The sequence below is a fragment of the Meriones unguiculatus genome, chromosome 10, assembly GCF_030254825.1.
Source record: "Meriones unguiculatus strain TT.TT164.6M chromosome 10, Bangor_MerUng_6.1, whole genome shotgun sequence".
NCBI lineage: Eukaryota > Metazoa > Chordata > Mammalia > Rodentia > Muridae > Meriones > Meriones unguiculatus.
Window position 1 is genome coordinate 108,731,982 of NC_083358.1, and position 19,193 is coordinate 108,751,174.

The window sequence follows — 19,193 nt, forward strand, 5'->3', positions numbered from 1 at the left end:
GAGCAACTCATGATGACTGATGTGTTTCCTTTTCTAGCCCTCCGAGGCGAGCGAAGGGTGGCGCCAGGGGACTAGTCGCTGGGGTTTCCCACAGTTACACAGCGGGGTGACTGTGGCCAGGGAGGGAACCGCAGAAAATAAAACAAAAGACAAAGATCCTGAAAGTTTTTCTTTTGTCTCCCCCCCCCCCCGCCCCCGGCTACGCCCCTTATGCCCCAGGCCCCCTGAAAACACAGTGGAGGGGAGACACCGTCCTAAACCTCATCGTTTAAATCCAGGCCCATGTCGGGAGCCGCTGCCACCTGCTAGCCCACCCGCCTGATGCTCCTCTAGAAACTGCATTTTGATACGGCTTGGGGACGGGGGCAGAGGACAGCTTGCAGGAACACTCTCCTTTTACCAAATTCAAGTCATCAGGCTTGGAGGCAGACACGCTCTGAGCCACCTCTCACTGTCTCCGGACGCTTCTTAAAGCAGTGGGAACAGACATCCCGAGCAAGGCGTGGTAAAGAAGGCAGGGAACTGCTCTCCACCTGTCTCTTCGCACGTTCGTCCCTTCGCGTCCCTTTCCCTACAGCGCAGGAGAAAGGGGGACAAAGGTTGGAATGACCCCTTGGGATCAGTCACGCTGCCTGAAAGACAAAGTGTCGTAAAGATCAGGCCGTTCTTGGACTCCTGCCTCTCCTGGCAGGTGACCCCCTTGGACAAAGCCCACTACACGAGACCCAAAAGCTTCCCCGGATTCCTAAGCGGTTCCAGGCGTGAGCTAAACTGTTTCCACTGACCTTTCCCCAACTTCCCATAAGCACTACCAGACAGGCAGAGGCTGGAGCCCAGATCCAGGAGACAGGGTCAAGGCTGTGCTTCCTGGAGAGGCCGGTACCTTAGCCATTGAGGCCTGACTACAGACATTTACAGCAGACCCAGGCAGTGCTTGCCACCACCACATCCATGATACCCAGGAGGGGCAGTTTTTATTGTCTAAGTTCCTCCCATGCACACAGCCTGGGCTGCATTGTAGAGCTGACAGCAGGAGCCCCATTCCCCCTCACCCATGTCCCACCCCTACCCTCCCAGGCCTCTCCTGCTTGGGCAGGGTGTGTGAAATTGGGAGTCTGTGAACAGGTGTAAGGACTCACTTGGTTTATTGGGGGCCCAAACAGAGATCCGGGTGTAACAAGCAGTTTAGGTTGAGAGTGGGGACCCCCCCAAAAAAAAACCTGGAAAGCCAGAAGGCAGTGGTACAGTGATTCAGTGATTAGGTGCCTGTGGTCTGATAAGGAAAAGGCAGTTTGTTTCTGTAACTTATTTTTATGGTTGCTTGAACTTTGAAAGTAAAGGGAAGTGTAGGCTGGTCAAGAATAAAGCGGGGTGTGGGGAGCTGGGGGCGTAGCTCATAGGTGGAGCACACTTGCCTTGCATGCACAAAGGCCTACATTCTGTCCCCAACAGTGCACAAACCTCGCCCAGTGACATATGCCTCTAACCCTTGGCTATATGGGAAATTTGAAGCCAAGCTGGGGTACAGGAGACACTGCCTCAGAAGACTTAAAAGAAAAAGAAAAAAAAATCAAATAGCTAAGTCAAGGGGAATGATAGACAGAGACCTCAGATGGACAAAGCATCGTCCCATTGCTTTAGTTCCCCTGCGCCATGGTCTTTGCCCTTTGGAAAGTTGTGTCACGACCCCATGCTTAGTTCCTTCACGTCTCCATGAATTTGGACTGCCTGTCTCCTGAGAACCCTGCTCCACAGAAGGGCTGGTGTGGATTCATGTACGGTACAAATGGTGCTGGGGCTCATGTCACTGGCTTTGGGCAACAAAGTCACCTGCCGGGGAAGCAGGACTCCAGGCAGGGCAGAGTGCAAATATGACCTGATTTTTATGACATTTTGTCTTTGAGGGAGTACGACCGATCCCAAGCGGTCACTCCAACCTTTGTCCTCCAAACGGCGGGGCATGGCCCTACTTTGCCAGGCTCATTCAATCCCCTTGATCTTCCCACCTTATTTTCGGCCAGGCAGTCTAAAGATACCTCAGGCGAATGGCCAGTTGTTTCCAAGAACCGTTTCAGCCAGGGCAGCTGGGGATCAGCAATTCCCACAGCTAGTAAAGAAAACAGAAAAACCTTGCAACGGAGAGTTCAAGGTTACAACCTGTGAGTCAGGACTTATACCAAGGTCATCACAGAGATCTCTGCCCAAAGAAGGGGCTGTGGAAACAGGGCTTTCCTATCTGTCCTCAAATATGCCTGGCCAGAGGGCCCAGGAGATAATGAGCTAGACAAGAATAGTTCAGTTAGGTAATCTGGCCTGGCTAGTGATGACCTTTTCTCCACTGACTTTTCCCCTACTGAGATCTATATTTCCCCCAAGGAAATCACAAATATAGTTGTGATTCCCAAAGCGGAATTCTAAGTTTCTAGTATTACCACTGAGAACGATTTGCCTGATCCCATAGGATTTAATGTGTCTCTTCTGTCAACTGCCTAAGCATAGCTACCCCAGTGGGAGTTGGTGGGCACTGTGATTCTACCTCTCTGGGCTTATAGTAAAGAAAGGGGGGAAATAGCCAAATACAGCCAAGAGTGGTGCCTCATGCCTTTAATCCCCAGCGATGAGGTCCCAGGCCCATAGCGCTACTTCTGGCTTGTTTTTGCTTTATTTTACTTAAGATGGGGAGGTCTGAGATTATTGTGAGGTACGGGCTGATCTCAGACGTGGAGTAATCCTGCCTCGACTTCCAAAGTGCTGGGATGGCCGGGCATGGTGGCGCACACCTTTGATTAAGCCCAGCACCCGGGAGGCAGAGGCAGGTGGATCTCTGTGAGTTCAAGGCCAGCCTGCTCTACAAAGTGAGTTCCGGGACAGGTAGAGCTACCTAGTGAGACCCTGTACTGAAAAAAAAAAAAAAAAAAAACAAAAACGATCCTTCCCACACGAACACACACAGAAAACAAAAATAAAGAAGCAACAGCAACCACAGTGCTCGTTATTCCTATACACCAACCGGTGTTTTGTTGGCTTGTGTGCGCTCACGCACATTTGTTCGTGCGAAGAACAGAAGACAGCCTACAGGGCTGCCCCTCATGTGCAGTCTAACTTGGGCTCTGAGGTGGGGTCTCTCACGGGCTCTGAGCTTTTGAAGTAGGTAAGGATGTGGACGTTGACCGTAGCAATGCGGCTGTGCCCACGTCCCCAGGCTGGGCTTGCAGGGACCGGTCACCACGCTCGGGGCCTCACTCGTGCGCAGCAAGCACTCTACTCACTGAGCCGCCTCCGCAGCCCTGGGGTTAGGGTCACAGGCACGTGGCCACCACACCCAGCGAGTCTTAACAGAGGGCAGGGGATTGTGAGGTGGAGGCAGCGCAACGGCCAGCCGGGAGGTCAAGGCCAAGCAAGGAGGAAAGCTGTCTCCATCACAGGGCCGTCTCAGCTCGGAGCTGACCTCTACAGTCCCCTTCGGACGGGAAGACGCCTCCATGTTCGTTTTCCTTTCACCCTGCCGTGGCCGGGGCTGGAACCATTTTGAGAGGAAAGTCCCTGCTCTAGTGAATGCTTTTTCCAGGCAGCCGGGTAAAAGGAAGTAAGCAAAGATGGGCGCTCTGTGTGAGAGAGGGCCAATGGCCCTCGGAGGGAGAGAGGCCGAGCTCCACAAGTCCCGTTTCCTTCCCGCAGGCCTCTCTCCTGGCACCCAGATAACTTTTTCCTGTCTGACCATACTTGGATCTGGCTGCTCGCAGCTCTTCACCTCTCCCTTACTTGGCCTGGATCCTGTTTTGAGTCTTGCTTTCCAGCCCAAAGCACCACTCTCGCACCTGCCCAGGGATGTCAGTGATGGGGCCTGGCCGGGAGAGGTGGCTGCAGATGAGGAGATCTCCGCACTCAGACTTCTCCTTGAAGTGGATGCTTCAAATCACTTTCCTCTTGTTGTAGGAACCTGTGTGACAGACAAGGTCTTATGTAACCCAGGGTAACCTGAAATTTGCTGTTCGGTTGAGAACAGCCTTGAACTCCTGATCCGCCAGCTATCAGCCCCCCTGGTGCTGGGATTCCCACACACACACTTGGATTTTGGGTTGTGTGAGTAAGTGCAGGCACATTTGTGCTATAGTGTGTATGTGAAGCTCAGGGGACAGCTTTGTGGACTCTGTTCTCTCCTTCCGTCTTTACATGGGCTCCAGGGGTTGGACTCAGGTCTCCAGACTCAAGTGGGAAGTGGCTTTCCTTCAGAACCATCTCACCATTTTTCCTGACCCTGTTTCTCTCTCTCTCTCTCTCTGTCTCTCTCTCTCCCTCCCTCCCTTTCTTTCAGCAGTGTCCCGGAGCCACTTGTTAAATTGCCATCTGTGGCCTATAACTGCTAATCCTTCTGCCTCAGGTTTTCAAATGCTGGGGTTTCAGGAAGGCAGGGCCACCCCAGGCCCCCAAAATGTAGTAATATAGTTTCTAAATGTTCATAACCGATTCAAACTTTTAGAAAGAAATTGTGCAAGCTTCTAAACGCCTGCAAGCTGCTTTGGCTCGCGTTCTGCCTCTGGCTTAGCGTTTCCTCTGTTTGTGCTTTGTTTTTTCAACTTCAGCTAAACTCAAGATCCAGGAAGAGAAACACAAATGACAGTGTTTTGAGTTGGGACTCAATCACAAACCAAAGTTCCATCTCCCCTGCCAGCTTCCCAGGGGCCTTGGAGTGTCTGTGTTGAGGATTCCTTCCTTCACCACAGAACAGAGTAGAAAATATCTGAAGAGATGCTGGGACAGAGAGGAACAAAGGGAAGAGGTGAGGGAAGAGGCCAAGATGCAGGGCAGTGGTGGCACACGTCTTTAATCCCAGCACGTGGGAGGCGGAGGCAGGTGAGTCTCTGAGTTCGAGGGCAGCCTGGTTTACAGAGTGAGTTCCAGGACAGCCAGGGCTACACAGAGAAACCTGCTCTCCATACACACATACACACACACACACACACACACCAAAAAGGCCAAGATAAGATGAGGCCTATTTGAGAATTTCCATAATTTTTCTTCTCCCCACTCACCTTCATGCCCAATTTCCAGGAACCCCTTCCTCCCATAGTCGACCGGCTCTCTTAGGCTTGTCACTGATTCTCTGCTCCCACAGTCCTTTCAGCTCCCCCATGACTCGATTTCCTAGGCAGCAGTGTCGGCGTGCCGCCATTTTCAAGCTCTAACTGCCACAAGCAAGCACCTCTTTGACTTCCTCAAGGCCTATAAAGCCCACGCCTAGGTTTTTCAGTCTTAGATTCTGTTCCCAGGAACAGGGACAGTAGGGTCCATGAGGGTTTCAGGAGTTTGGAGCCCTGCCACAGGCCAGTCAGGAGGTAGCAGAGAGAACACAGCTGTGTCTGGCGGGGCCCACTCCTCCTCCATGGGGAGAGAAAAGAAGTCACCTCTCCCTTCCCACCCCCACGTTCACTGATCCACGGAGGTCTGGAGGGGGAACTCTGAGTGTGGAACAGGAAGCTAAGCTTCTGCAGCTGGAAGGTGAGGCAAGTGTAAGACCATGGGTACAGAGGGGGAGGTGAGAGCGAGAGAGAGAAGGACAGCATTGGCTGTGAGTCTGGATGGCTGGAGCTCAGGGAGGCAGCTTTCACCCACAGAGCTGTCTGAAGGAAGCCCCTTCATTTCTCCTCATTCCCAGCAACTGGAACCCTTCCTCTCTCCATCTGTCCAGGAGGTTAAAAATACCCACACCAAGCACCTAGCCAGACATTTCCAGGAACCTGTTTACCGGCCACTTGGTTGACCTGAAGCTGTCTAGTCAGCAGTTCCATCACCCAAAAAAAGGCAGAGAATGGACCTCACTTGACACCCCAAGACTCAGGTCATGTGTGATTCACAATCCTGTCCCCATGCTCTGTCTCTCTTCTTCCATCTCTCTGTCACCTGGAGATGACCAAGCGTCGGTATACAGACACATCCCAGTCCACTAGTTTCTTTTTTCTTTATATGACAGGCTAAGGAAAGACTAGGAAAGGATCAGGCCCTTGAAAGGTCAGAACAGGACAAGAGCAATCCAAGAGCTGAACTGGGCCTAGGCTCAATGGCTCTGACCCCTTGTGCTACCCAGAGAATCCACCTCTGGGAAAAGCTCAAAACACCCGAGAAAGGAGATTCTAAGACTAGAACAAGAGCTCAGAGATTAAGAGCACAAATCAGTCTGAAAGAGGAGCAGGTTCTGCTCTCAGCACCCGTATGGTCATCTGTAATTCCCGGTACAGGCCCCTTTTGACCTCTGCAGCCACCAGGCATGCACGCAGTACACACGCACACATGCAGGTAAACGGTCATACACATATGAAATTAAAAAGATGTAACAAGGAAAGGAAGAAGAAAGAAAAAGGAATCAGAGCCCTTCCTGGTGTTGGGTTGTATGTCTGCATTTCTGGTCCTCAGTCTACTACACTAACGGCTAAAAAGCTTCCCCCCAGATGTGTAAACTGAAGAATTTAGGAGATTCTGTTACAGTGCACTTACAGAGTCCAGAGAACAATTTGCGGGCACGGGTGCTCCTCTGGGATTACAGGTGTGCCCCTCTGGGCCCAGCCAACTCTTCTTTTCTTGTTCTATCAGAGCCCAGATGTCTTCTCCCCTTACTACACTTTATTATTATTATTTTTTTAAGATTTGTTCCTATTATCTTTCTATGTGTCTGTGTGAGTGAATACCACATCTGAGGGTGCTCACAGAGCCAGGAGAGGGCTTCAGGTCCCTTAGAGCCGGAGGTATGACCCACCCACAGGTGCCAGGAACTAACTCAGGTCCTCTGAAGAGCCACAAGTATTCTGCTGAGCCGTTTCTCCAGCCACCTACATCAGTGCGTGTGTGTGTGTGTGTGTGTGTGTGTGTGTGTGTGCGCGTGCATGTGCACAGGCACTCTGGCCGACCTGTGGAAGTCAGATTTGGGGTCGTTGGTCCTTCTGTGAGTCATGGGGACTGAACTCTGGTCATCGGTTTGGTGGCAAACACCTTCACCTACCCAGTTATCTCACTGGCTTACTTAAGTATTTCTAATCTTCACAACCCCTGGGGTCACTCCTATCGCTGGCTCTCATTTTACAAACGGAGAGTCTGAACTACGATAGTGGCACATGTCTGCGATCCCAGCATCTGGGAGGGAGAGGATCATGAGTGTGAGGTTAATGTGGACTGTCTAGTGGGTCTTTTCTTCAAAACACAGACCCATACACATACGGACACGGACACAGACAGACACACACACACACGACGTGGAAATGTGGTTCACACCTAAGATCCCAGTGCTCAAGAACCCGAGGCAGGAGGATTGAGACAAGTTTGAGCTCAGCCTGATTTACATAGTGACAACTGCCTCAAAAATATAAAAACAAACAACAACAAGTAAGTTAAGGGGTTGGTAAGTGCTATTCAGGCTTCCAGACCTGAGGTTGAAGCCCTGGTGCCACATAAAAAGCCAGGTACCTGCCTGACTGTAGCTCCAGTGCAGGAGGCTGACAGGAGGAGCCCCAAGGCCAGCCAGATCAGTGAGAAACCTTGGAGAGAGAGAGAAGTGGAGGAAGAGGAGGATGCTGATGACAATGGGTAGCAGTTAAGAACACTTAACCCAGACTGGATTCTTAGTACCCAATGGCAGCTCACAACCACCTATAACTCCTGTTCCAGGAGATCTATTCCCCCTTTCTAGCTTCCAGAAGCACCAGGAAGGCACGCAGAGCACAGACGTACGTGAAGACACAACCATACACTCAAAATGAAACACGAACTTCAAAGCAAAGCAATTTCGAGTGCACAGCCTCCGGAGAACTTAAACAAGCCGCCCAGCGTCGCTCACTGGCAGGCAATGCAGGAGGGGCAGAGTTCAGTTTCTGGTTCCAGGGTCCACATTCTTAACTACTTCTCCTAAGAGGATTCCTCCATCACATTGGTCTGTGGGGCATTTTGATTAATGACTGACGTGGGAGGACTAACGTCACTGTGGGCGGAGCCATCTCTGGGCATGTGGTCCTGAGCTGTGTAAGCAAGCAAGCCGAACAAGCAATGGGAAGCTGGCCAGCAAGCAGCATTCTCGCATGGCTTCTGCTTCAGCTCCTGCCTCCAGGCTCCTGCCCTTGGCTTCCCTCAGTGATGGGCTGTGATCTGGTCATGGAAGCCAAACAAAACCCTTCTCTCGATAAGTTGCTTTTGGTTGTGGTGTTTATCAAAACAACAGAAGCCAAGCCAAGACAGACTATATAGGAGGCCAATCCCTGGACTTTTCCCAGGTTCTAGATTTATCACTTATTGGGCCAAGCCGGCAACCTAGATCTGTCGTCATCTCTGGAAGGTTTTCAGCCTCAGAAACACGGTGTTCAGAAGGTCAGCAGAGCGGAAGGATAAGATCTTCTTCCTGTCGGCGTGCTTAGATCAGGAGGGCCACTTAAACATGTTCTTTATCTCCCTTTTACGTCTGTCACCCAGAGGTGGTTCAAGGAAAACTACTCCAGCAGGACTCTGATTGTTCAAAGAATTAGTCAAAGATGGGCTGGGGAGGGGGCTCAGTCAGTAAAGTTTCTCACACAAGTATGAAGATCTGGGTTAGAGCTCCAAATCTACCTAAGAAGCAGGACATGGTGGCTAATGTTTATTATCCCAGCGGTGGAGAGGTGCAGACAAGGGGGGTCCTGGCCAGCCATTGTAGCCTGCTTAGCAAACTTCAAACTCATAAGGCACCCTGTCTCAAAAAAAAAAAGGGGGTTCTGGGGAAATGGCTCAGAGGTTAAGAGCACTGGCTGTGAAATCTTCCAGAGGTCCTGAGTTCAATTCCCAGCAACCACACACATAGTGGCTCACAACCATCTGTAATGAGGTCTGGTGCCCTCTTCTGGTACGCAGTTGTACATGCAGGCAGAACACTGTACACATAATAAATAACTCTAAAAGAGTAGACAAAGTTACAACACCCAAAGCTGTGTTCTGGTACGTACAAAATACTAGTCAAAGGTTTTCACGCCTGCTTAATTTTTGCTGACCGTATGCTTAGTTCCATAGTCTTGCCTCTTACTTCATCTCTCAGTGTGCCGTCTCTAGTTGGGTCTTTGCATTTTCCTTATGCTCAGAGAAGGCCCTTGTTTTTTGTTTGTTTTGTTTATTTATTTAAGTAACTACCTGTAGTTGTCCTTTTGTAGCCCAGGCTGGCCTCAAAGTCACTACTATGTAGCAGAGGATGTCCTGGATTTCCTGATCTTCTTTTTTTGAGATGTATCCCAAGCTTGCCTCAAACTCGCTATGTAGCTGAGTATGTCTTGAGCTTCTGTGCTCTTCCTGCCTCACCTCCCAAGTTCTGGGATTACTGGTGTGGGCCACGGGCATTTTTTTGTTATACGGCGCTGAAAATCAAACTCAAGGCTTAATGCATTTAGGCAAACAGCCTACCAGCTGAGCTGCATCTCCAGTCGTCTTTGTTGTTGTTTTGTTTTGTTGAGACAGGGTTTCTCTTAGTAGCCTTGGCTGTCCTGAAACTTACTCTGTAGACCAGGCTGGCCTCAAACTCACAGAAATCCACCTGCCTCTGCCCCCCCCCCCCCCAAGTGCTGGGATTAAAGGTGTGTGCCACCACTGACCAGCCGCATCTCTAGTCTTAAAAAAAAAAAAAGAAAAAAAATCATCTTGCTGTGTAGCCCACGATAGCTTAACTCTTGATCTGTTTGCATCAGTCTCTCAGGTGATGGGAGCTGAGGCACATGCCACCAGGCCTTGCCATTAATTTTATTTTCTTTAGGGTATTTCTCTCCTTCTCCCTCTCTTTAATTTTTGACTTTTCTCAGATCTCCCAGTCCTCGATTGGACCCCATGAATAAATAATACTCAGAACTAGATCTCTACTCACAGCCGACGGGGGTGGGGGGTGGGGGCTCTTTAAAAATTGAAAGGCATGTGAGAAGAGCCTGGGAACAGAGGACCCGCTGTGAAGGGGGTGGGGGGAAACAGCTGGGCCGGCACTGAGGAAGTGGCCGAGGGAGCCTGCAGGCAGAAAGCCGCCCAGCAGAAGCAGAAACTGCACAGAGGGGGCGAAAGGAAGCGGGGTGCAGCTCTGCTGTGCTCACAGGAGGGACGGGTTTCCTCTGTGGGAGCCGATCTGGCGACTTCCTTCCTCAGAATTCGCTGTGCTCGGCGGGCGATGTGGCAGCGACGAGCGAGCCAGGGCCACCGGAGTCTAAATGAACTAAGCAGAATCCTAAAGCTCCAGCTTCCGGTCACAGCCTGACAGCTCCACGCCGGACTCCACGGCACAAGGTCCACGCGGTATTTCCATAGAGAAAACTCCCGTGGCCGGCCGTGGTGACTCACGCCTGAAAGCCCAGTGGTCAAGGATGCGGCCTTGGTTGCAGCAAGGTTGCCGATGCAGGCATAGAGAGTTCTAGACCAGCCTGGACGGCAGAGGCTAGTCTCAGAAAGAAAAATAAACCTTGTAGAGCAGCGCTGGCTGGGGTCAGGGGGTGGAGCTAGGGGCCAGGAGCCGGGCCTGTGTCCCACCTCCTGCAGGATCCAGTCTCTTACGTGGCCTCGGGGGTGGTTGTCTGTCCTCTCTCCTGGCCAACCCGTTCTCATATCAAGTCTGAGTCATTAGACTGTGCACACAAATGCCCGGGTTCAGGCCTTCCTGGTCTCTCCATCCCTTCTCCTTGGCCCTCTTTCTTGCCCTTGTCCCTGCTCCACTCCTCAAGTCCCCGGGAAAACCAAGCTGCATTAAAAAAAATAAAATAAAATTCTGTCAACTTTGACCTAGTTTCCTGATCACAAAATTAACGGGGAGGAGCCACTAACTGTTTGAACAGGTGAGACATAGGGGAGGAATTCAGGCGAGAGTCTTTACAGCAGTCGGGAAAGCCAGATACCAGCACACTGCAAACAGGGAGCCAGAGCAGGCTGGGATGGAGATCAGTCAAGAAGGGTTTTCCTAGTGGGGAGGAGCCCGAGTTGAGTCCCCAGCCGGATATAGTGGGCATGGTACCACATGAGTGCCCATGATCCCAGTGCCGGGAAGGTGGAGGCGAGAGGAGGCGAGAGGATCGGGAAGCCAAGGTCACCCTCAAGCCACAGCCTAGGCTAAAAGAAGGCCTGCCTCGAAAGACAAAGAAGGAAAAAATGGCCATCTGGCTTGGGTCAAGATGCTTGCTGGGTGAGCCGGTGAGCTGTGAGTGATGGATCCCTGGGATCTCGTGGAGGTCGAAGAGGAGGGCCTAGCCCACGGTTGTCCTCTGACCTCCGAATGCATGGTGACATCCACCCACCTACCCACACACACACACACACACACACACACACACACGCAGATGGTTCGCTTTTTAAGTGAGGCCGGAAAGTTAAGCAGCTGCTATAGAGAACGATAAAGATCAATGACCAGGGCAGAAAAGGATTCCTTTTTCAATTTCTCTTTCTTTTCAATTCAGTGTTGTCAGGCTTTTGTGGTTTGGGATTGTTTGGGGTAGGGGAGGCACAGTTCTTATATATTCTCGGCAGTCTCTTACCTCAGCTTCTCAAATGCTGGGTTTTAGGTGTGTGCCGCCTCAGCAAGCTTCCCCTTGATATCTAACACAGAGCTTCAGCGAGAATTCAGGTGTGCAGAGAGAAGGAAAAAAAATGCCAAAACAGGTCCTGAGGAATAAAGGTTGGGGCTAAATTGTCAGCTAAACACTGAATTCCAATTACATGTTAAGACCTATAGAGCCAGGTGGTGGAGGTGCTCGCCTTTAATGCCAGCGCTGAGGAGGCAGAGGCAGGCAGATCTCTGTGAGTTTGAGGCCAGCCTGGTCTACAGAGCAAGTCAGCCAGGGTTACACAGAGAAACCCTGTCTTGAAAAATATTAAAAACACGACACAAGACAAAAGTGAACCACAGAGCTAGAAAGCTGTGGCTGCCCCTAAGTCATCCACTTCCTGTCACTAAATCTACAGAATAGTTGCTCATTGAGCATATGAACTGGGTTTATATTGGGGGAAAATATAATAAAAACGAAGTTATGAAAGAGAACCTCAGTCAGGCATGGTGGCACATGGGCTTCTAGCGCCAGTGCCAGGAAACTGCTGCAAGGTCGAGGCCAGCCAGGGCTACAGCGAACCTGCCTCAGACCTAACAAAACCAAGATCTCCACTCCCGCCAACCATCCTGTTCTTGGGGTGGGTGAACCGAGGCCTGTGCCAGTCCTGACCGGTTCTCACCCCTTGGATTTAATATCTGCTGAGTATGACCATCAGGAGAGCTATAGGCCAACAGGTCTGTTCTTCCTGCCTTTCTTGAGTGAGCAGCCATTTAATTTCCCTCTCCCAGTCCCATCCCCCCAGATCCTCCCTGCCTTTGCGTAAATAGAAGCCGTTTGGATTAAAGAATAAACGAAAAGGAAGCCCCCCTTTCCCTTGCGAAGCCCTCGTGGAGAACGCCGAGACAGCTCACCCTCATTCCCACCTGCGTTTACACACACGCAACATAAAAGCGAGGGCGTGGTATTGCATGCCTTCCCTTTAATCCCAGCACCTGGGAGGCAGCGCCAGCACCTTCAAAGCTCACCATTATCTTTAGCTAGTGGGCACGCCTCAAGGAATCTGGTCGATTAACTATGGAGGTGTTTGCTTCCACCACCAGACCCCACTGATTTAGTCTCAATGGAGACCAAACCAGCTGATGAATCGCTGCTCCTCTTCAACTCTGACATTACTTAGGTCTACAGGGACCTCTCTCTCCACAGGGTTTCCAGCATTTCAAGGCAGAGGGATGCTCTTATACACAGCTACTGGAAACTTTTCTAACATTCTCACAGACAAGGACAAAAACTTTTTGCCATTAAAAAGCTTTATTTTTTTAACAAAGAATATCCCCCATCTTGGGGTGAATATATATATTTGGATAAGTACAAAATATAGTTTTTATCATACAAAAAGATACACAAAATACAAAAACAAGGAACCCACCATCAGCTCACGTACTTTCTGGCTGCATAGTTCTCAGTGCGCTGACACAGGACACTGAACAAAGTGCTAGGTATGGCTGAGAGTGACTTTTTGAGCGCTGGTGGCAGTGAAAGCGATTAGGAGTACTCTCTCCTACCATGGGCAGGAAACGGTGGGGGTGGGGGCTTCCGTGAAAACCTGCAATCCTCATTGCAATGTCTGGAGGCCTTCATCAGTGTTTGGGGCATCTCGATGCCGTGTCACCCAGGGCACGGCTATCAGCAGCGGCCCCTCAGATGATTAGTGTCAGAACTAGAGTCCTGCACACTGGGAGAAAGTCTCAGAAGTAACAACCAAGCTGGGCCTTTAATCTCAGCACTCGGGAGGCGGAGGCAGGTGGATCTGAGGCCAGCCTGGTCTATATACAGAGCTCCAGGATCATACAGACCCTGTTCCCACCCCTAATCCTCCCCCCCAAAAAAAGTAATAACCCCCTTTCCCTGTCCGTGGGGCTTAACCCTTGGAGACAGACTAGCAGAGCTTACATCTGTGACTGAGACTGAAACAAAATTGACAGGCGCTAAAGTGCTGAGAACGCCGCCTTAGAAACAGCTCCAAGGAGTCTCAAGGAAATGACAGGCTCTCCCACCTTAATACCTTCACAGGAGAACACAGTGCAGCCGGCTGCAAAATGGCTTTGATGGCGTCAGTGGGCACAGCCACTACTACTAAGCCCAGGGAAAGCCACCTCGGCTGTAATCCACAGGTTTTTCTTTGTAAGGATAGAAAAACGGAACACTGATTTGAAAAACGAACAAAAACACTGCTCTTCCAAAATTTTGGCCATGATTTTCCTTTTTCTAACATGTGAAATTTGCTCTCTGCCCCTCAATGGCACAGAAGGTTCATGGTTTGCTCTTATTTTTTAACAATCTATCATTCCCTTCAAAGACCATGTCAGGTCATGTATACCCTGACTCAAAAACTACCAACAGTATTTTCATTTCCAAGATCTGAGAAAGTGGACCGGGTCTGAATTTTCTGGAGTGTTCTTATATCCACCCAGCAAACACTCCTATACCGCAGTGCGGGCACTGGCTGAGTGAGTCTGCACCACCTGAAGCCGGAGGCTGCCTGCTGATCACCACACCCTTGAGGAGTCAGAGGCTGTGGGCCCATTCCCCACTGTAGAGAATTGGCGGCCAAGCAGAGGCGGAAAGAAATAGAGTACAGATGCGTCTTTTCTCCCACACGCTCGCTCACTGCACGTTGCTGCTGTTGTTGTTGTTGAGGACGCACGGATCCACCTGGGGGGAAGAGCAAACAGTATTTTAGGGTTTTTTTCCAAGAAGTAGAAAAACCAAACATTTAGGCCTTCAGAAGGCCTAGGACAAAATGTTGCTAACAGTGGAACAGCAAGTCTCACCTCAGTGTAAGTGGGTGGGGGCATGAACTGGAACTCAGGGGCATACATAAAGATAGGGCTGTCTTGAGAACCTTCCACATCATCAAGCAGGGGGGTGGTGGGGCTCTCCAGCCGGTGATCTTCAGGAATGATGTCCATATAGCAAGGAGGAGCTACAAAGAGAAGAAGGGATCAGAAGCCCAGCAAAGAAATGCCGGACCACCCCGACTTCACACACCCAAGAAGGACAAAGCAAAGAAAAGGCAGTGCGTGTGGCTTACCTTCTGGGGTATCTGGGATGTTCAGATCTATCCAGCTCATTTCAGAGCTTGTCCGGCTGGCCATGCTGGATGTCCGGCTGCTCAGACCTGACCTGCTGCCAATCACGAGGGGCAGGTCAAGGATGACTTTCTTGGAGCCAGGGACACTCACGTAGATCTGGAAAAGAAGGCGGCAGTTTTGTCAGGTGGATGGTGTAGACAGAGCACTGGATTTGGAAGCAAAGAGTTGCCTCTCCTCTAGACCCAGGCTCCCACCCTCACTCACCAGCAGGGAATACTCGACTCGGAGGATGTTGCAGCCCAGGATGGACGGCCTGATCTTCTGCACACGGAGGCTCTTGCCACGCCACGATGCACAGGTCCCGGAGATGATGTGGTTGCCTCTGACGGAAGACAGCTTCTGAGTTAGCACTTTGGTCTGGCCGTTGGCAAGGTAAGTGTGTCGGGCCACGATGGCTGCTTTGGGGACCACAATTCGGGAACAAGTGTTCTCAAAGTCCGCGTGGATGGAGATGTCGTCACCTAAGATTAAAGAAGAAGAATAAAGTATGAGTATCTATTAAATCAATGACATCTCCTCTGCTCCTACTCTATGACCCGAGGCCCCTCCCCTCCTCAGACCCCCAGCTCTGGCTATCCTGTCTAGTATTTTAAGCAACAGATTTTTACCTTCACAAAATCCTTTCCTGTCAATTCGAGCAGAGACTGACACTCGCCCGTCGGGAATGAACATACAGGAAACTTTCTTCTCCTTTTTGGCAGATACTGGTGCCTGTGTAGAAGGACACAATGTTTTGAGATGTTTCAATGCTCCAAGCACCTAATTTATTATCCCTGACCAAGGAGAATAAAACCTTAAAACAAACCTCACCATTAAATCAGGGGTATTGACATCCACTAGATCCATCACTTCAAAGTGTTTCTTTGCCTCTTGCGTTGGCTGGCTGGGGCGGTCAAGAAAAGCTTTCACCCAGTAGTCTACACAACCATATTTCCCCTTGAAGGATGTTCCCAGGGGCCTGTGTTAAAACAATAATTAAAAAAAAATTAATGCTAAGAATTGTTAAGAGATTAATAGAGGGGGAATGCTTCTAGAAATAAAAGGTCAAGGTGCGTCGGGCTGATGCTTACCCTTGAGGAAGCTCAAAGCCGAATTTGTACTCGTATTTGTTTCCAGGTCTCATGATCACCATCTCGTTCTCACCTGCAGGGAAACAAAGGCAAGGGGCCATGAGGTTTCCTGTTACGGTTCAGGTGCGTGGGCAGCAGAGAAGGCTATTTTACCTCTATTTTCACCTCTTACATTGTGGAATAAAAGATCCCGGGGCACTTTCCTGGACAGAAAGTTGCAACGCCCACAACTACTACAAGGCTGGTCCCGCAGCACCCTTGCCCCGGGAACCGAGTACAGACTGGGAATGCATTAATCCTTAAGTGGCTAAGGCAACACCTTCAGGAAACAGCACCTCAGAAACTGTTCAAATCACCCCCCCCCACACACACACCCCGGGGAGGGCGAAAGGGGACGGCGAGATTCTTACAAAACGAAAACGTAAAAATCTAGGGACCAGCACGGTTCAAACCATTCAAACGACCACAACAACTGTTAACAGCTGGCGGAGCTCCGCCGCCTCCCCTGTCCCCATCCGCCCTGCACGGCCCAGGCGGGCAGTACCTGTGGGCTGGTCCTCCAGGAGGAGCGTGTCCTCGTAGTGCAGGTAGTTCAAGGTCTGCTTGCACTGCTGGGAGCCCTGCATCCACAGGACCTTGGCCACTCCGCACGCCAGGATCCGCACGGCTTTGACCCGGGTCACCTCGCACACCTCCACCACCACCCGGCCGGCCACCTTCTCCCCGCCGCCGTACACCTTCTCCGGGTCGTTGAAGACCACCTCAAAAGACTTGATCTTCTTGAACATCACCATGACGGGGCCGAGCGGGTTCAAGAGCAACGGAAGCCGGAGGGGAAAGGCTCTAAGACCCCCTTTCGCTGCAAAACTGAGAGTCCGCTCTCCGCCAGGCAGGCAGAAGCCCTCAGACAGAGCCCAACTTCTCCAGAAGTTTCAGCCCAGGGCTTGGGGGAGGGCGCGAGCGCAGTCCGCTGCTGCAGCGGCGGGAGGAGCTGGGGATGCCCGGGAGCCCGGAGGACGCAGAGTGGCCGCCGGAGCCGGAAACGGCCTTTTATAGCCGCCCGGCCCGCGGCCCCACGCGAGCGCCGGCCCGGAGGCTCGTGCAGCCCTCGTGCACAGCCCTCCCATTGGCTGCCGGGGCCTTGTTTACCAGGCCTCCGACCAATCAGCGGGGCCGCGGGGGCGCGTGGACACGGTGTGCTCCGAGCCGGGAAGCGGGTGTTGTTCGGGTGCGCGGCCGTGCCAGCGGGCGGGGCGGGGTCGGGGCGGCTCTCCCGGGAGCCCCGGGGCCCGCGACCCTGAGCCCCGTCCAGGGACGCCCTCCGGGGAGCGGGGCTGTTTGGATGTGTGTTGTGCTGTGTTGTTTTGTTTTGTTTTTTTCTTTTTTTAGGTGAAAGAAAAATGTGCTTAGGAGAGGATTCCACGCCCGGGCCTGGCCGGCGCGGTTCATTTCGCGGTGACTTGTTTTTCCTGGCTCACAAGTTAGCAAGTCTGTGAAAAACAATCCCGTGGATACTTGAGGAGGCGGCGGAGGCTGCAGATGTGGCCGTGGGGAGGAGCCCACCCAGGCCCTCCGGACGCTGCTGGGTCCCGGGAGGGGAAGCTGGCAGATGGCAGCCCTCGGGCCTCCCGGCCAGCCGCGGGGCCGGGCCTGGCCCCTTCCTCCCCGGCCCACGTGCTGCGACCGTCCCTCGCCCGTGTGCGCCCGGCCTGTTCCCTGCAACGGAAGCGGCGAGGGAGTGCCCGCATCCTGCTGCTTGTCCCCTCATCGCCAGCGTACCTGTGAAGCCGGGGAACACTCTGTGAAAGGGCCCCGGTTTACCTCAGCGCGGCCGAGGAGGTGTGTGCCTGACGCGCCTCTCCCCGCTGCGCCAGGAAACGGGCGGGTCAAAAGAAAGGAAGACACTCTTCACTTTGTCCCGGGTTCCTGCCACTTTTCCCCCTTTTATTTATTTGTTTGTTATTTGTTTATTTATTTATGGTCTTCGTCCTCTCTCAAAACTCACCAAATGAAATGCACATCCCTGGCCCTTGTTTCACTCTCACGGGGCTTACTCTGGATCGGTTTCCTCTGGCTGTCCAGCAAACCGCTGAGTGAGGGATGGATGCCTCAGGAGCTGACTCGGGAAATAACTCTTAAGTGTGCTGAGAAAACTGCAGGAGAGGCAGCCCCACACCCCACACCCCACCCTTGCCCCTGAGCCTTAGGCTCCTTCCGTATTTGGGCAGAGTAGTTAAGGAGGAGACTGTCACCTTGTTTCTTGCGCTAGACAATGAGACGGTGCTTAAGATGAAGTAAAATGCTTTTACAGATATAGAAACTACCTTCTGCACAATTAGCCTGGTCTCCGAGGTTGATAAAGAGCACCTGCCCCCTCTCCCCATGCCTTCACTTGTTAGCCTTAGGCTAACAAGTTACAACTCAACTCTAATCTTAAGCAAGCTCAGAGCCGAAGTCACCTGGCTGAAAAACATACACACCACACCAAAGCCTGGGAACGCGCTGATCCTTAGGGTGTGTGTGTGCTCCGTAAGGTTCACTAACCAGGCTTGAGGTGCTTTCCGAAGATAAACAGTGTTGATTAAGAACAGGGAGGTAGGGCGCTCCCTGATTTTAGTTCTGACCTATAGCGGGCACCTGAGAAAAACATCAGCTTGATGGTATGAATCATCAAAATGCAGTGTTAATAGTGTTTGTGGCATCAAGCATCCCACCTGCAGGTAGAGACCAGAAGAGAGGCTCAGATGCCCTGGGACTGGAGTTAGGCAGCCACTTAGGCGCTGGGATTTGAACCCGGCTTCTCTGATTCCATCAACCATGAAGCCGTTCCTTTAGCCCCAGCTGCATAAGATTTGAGGAGAACCTGGAAGAACCCCCACAGTAGGAGGGAGGCAACTCTGACCTCCATCCCCTCCCACCACTCAGGCCCAGGGACACACAAAATAAATTAAATGTAAAAAGTTACTATTGTTTTCTAAGATTTGAGGGGAAAGGAGAGAGGGCCGCTGCCAATGGGCCAGAGGGTATAGCCTTGGGACATCGTAGAGGAAAGGCAAGGCTGTCTATGGAGTGTTGAGATTTTTAAATTTAAAGCCAATCTGTGGCGAGTTCCGCGTCTTGTCCCCAGCGTGACTGTTGTTCCTTCTGCTTTGCAGCACTCCCCACAGACCATTTGTTTGTTCTGTTAGGCCAAAACTCTGTTTAGCTTTGGCAGGGGCAGCTGCTTCCCGGGCCTATAGCCAAGGCATGTTCTGAATTGGCCGCCTCCCTGAGAGGGTTGTTTATAACCTTTCACCTGGTATTCTGATAGCAGTCTATCCCTCCTCACACACACACACACACACACACACACACACACACACACTCACATTCACACTCACACTCACACATGCATGTACTCACACACCCTTCTTAGTTCTTGGGTGGAAGAAAGAAAAAAGTCTTACAAACTCCTGCCC

General features: G+C 51.6%; 1 protein-coding gene and 1 long non-coding RNA gene across 2 annotated transcripts; both read right to left on the minus strand.

Annotated features, from left to right (window-relative positions):
• Positions 1-201: 201 nt before the first annotated feature.
• Positions 202-10,382, minus strand: LOC132656978 (uncharacterized). The gene is made up of 3 exons (XR_009594820.1): positions 10,077-10,382; positions 3,819-3,940; positions 202-571 (listed from the first exon to the last, which is right to left on the minus strand). It is a non-coding gene; the product is annotated as an uncharacterized LOC132656978 (long non-coding RNA).
• A 2,420-nt stretch (positions 10,383-12,802) lies between these two features.
• On the minus strand, positions 12,803-16,755 carry Txnip (thioredoxin interacting protein). Its single transcript, XM_021663726.2, has 8 exons — positions 16,280-16,755; positions 15,736-15,808; positions 15,476-15,623; positions 15,274-15,376; positions 14,870-15,126; positions 14,605-14,761; positions 14,345-14,496; positions 12,803-14,225 (listed from the first exon to the last, which is right to left on the minus strand). The coding sequence occupies exons 1-8, from the start codon at positions 16,527-16,529 to the stop codon at positions 14,178-14,180; spliced, it is 1,188 nt and encodes a 395-aa protein (XP_021519401.1). The 5' UTR covers positions 16,530-16,755; the 3' UTR covers positions 12,803-14,177.
• Positions 16,756-19,193: the final 2,438 nt, after the last annotated feature.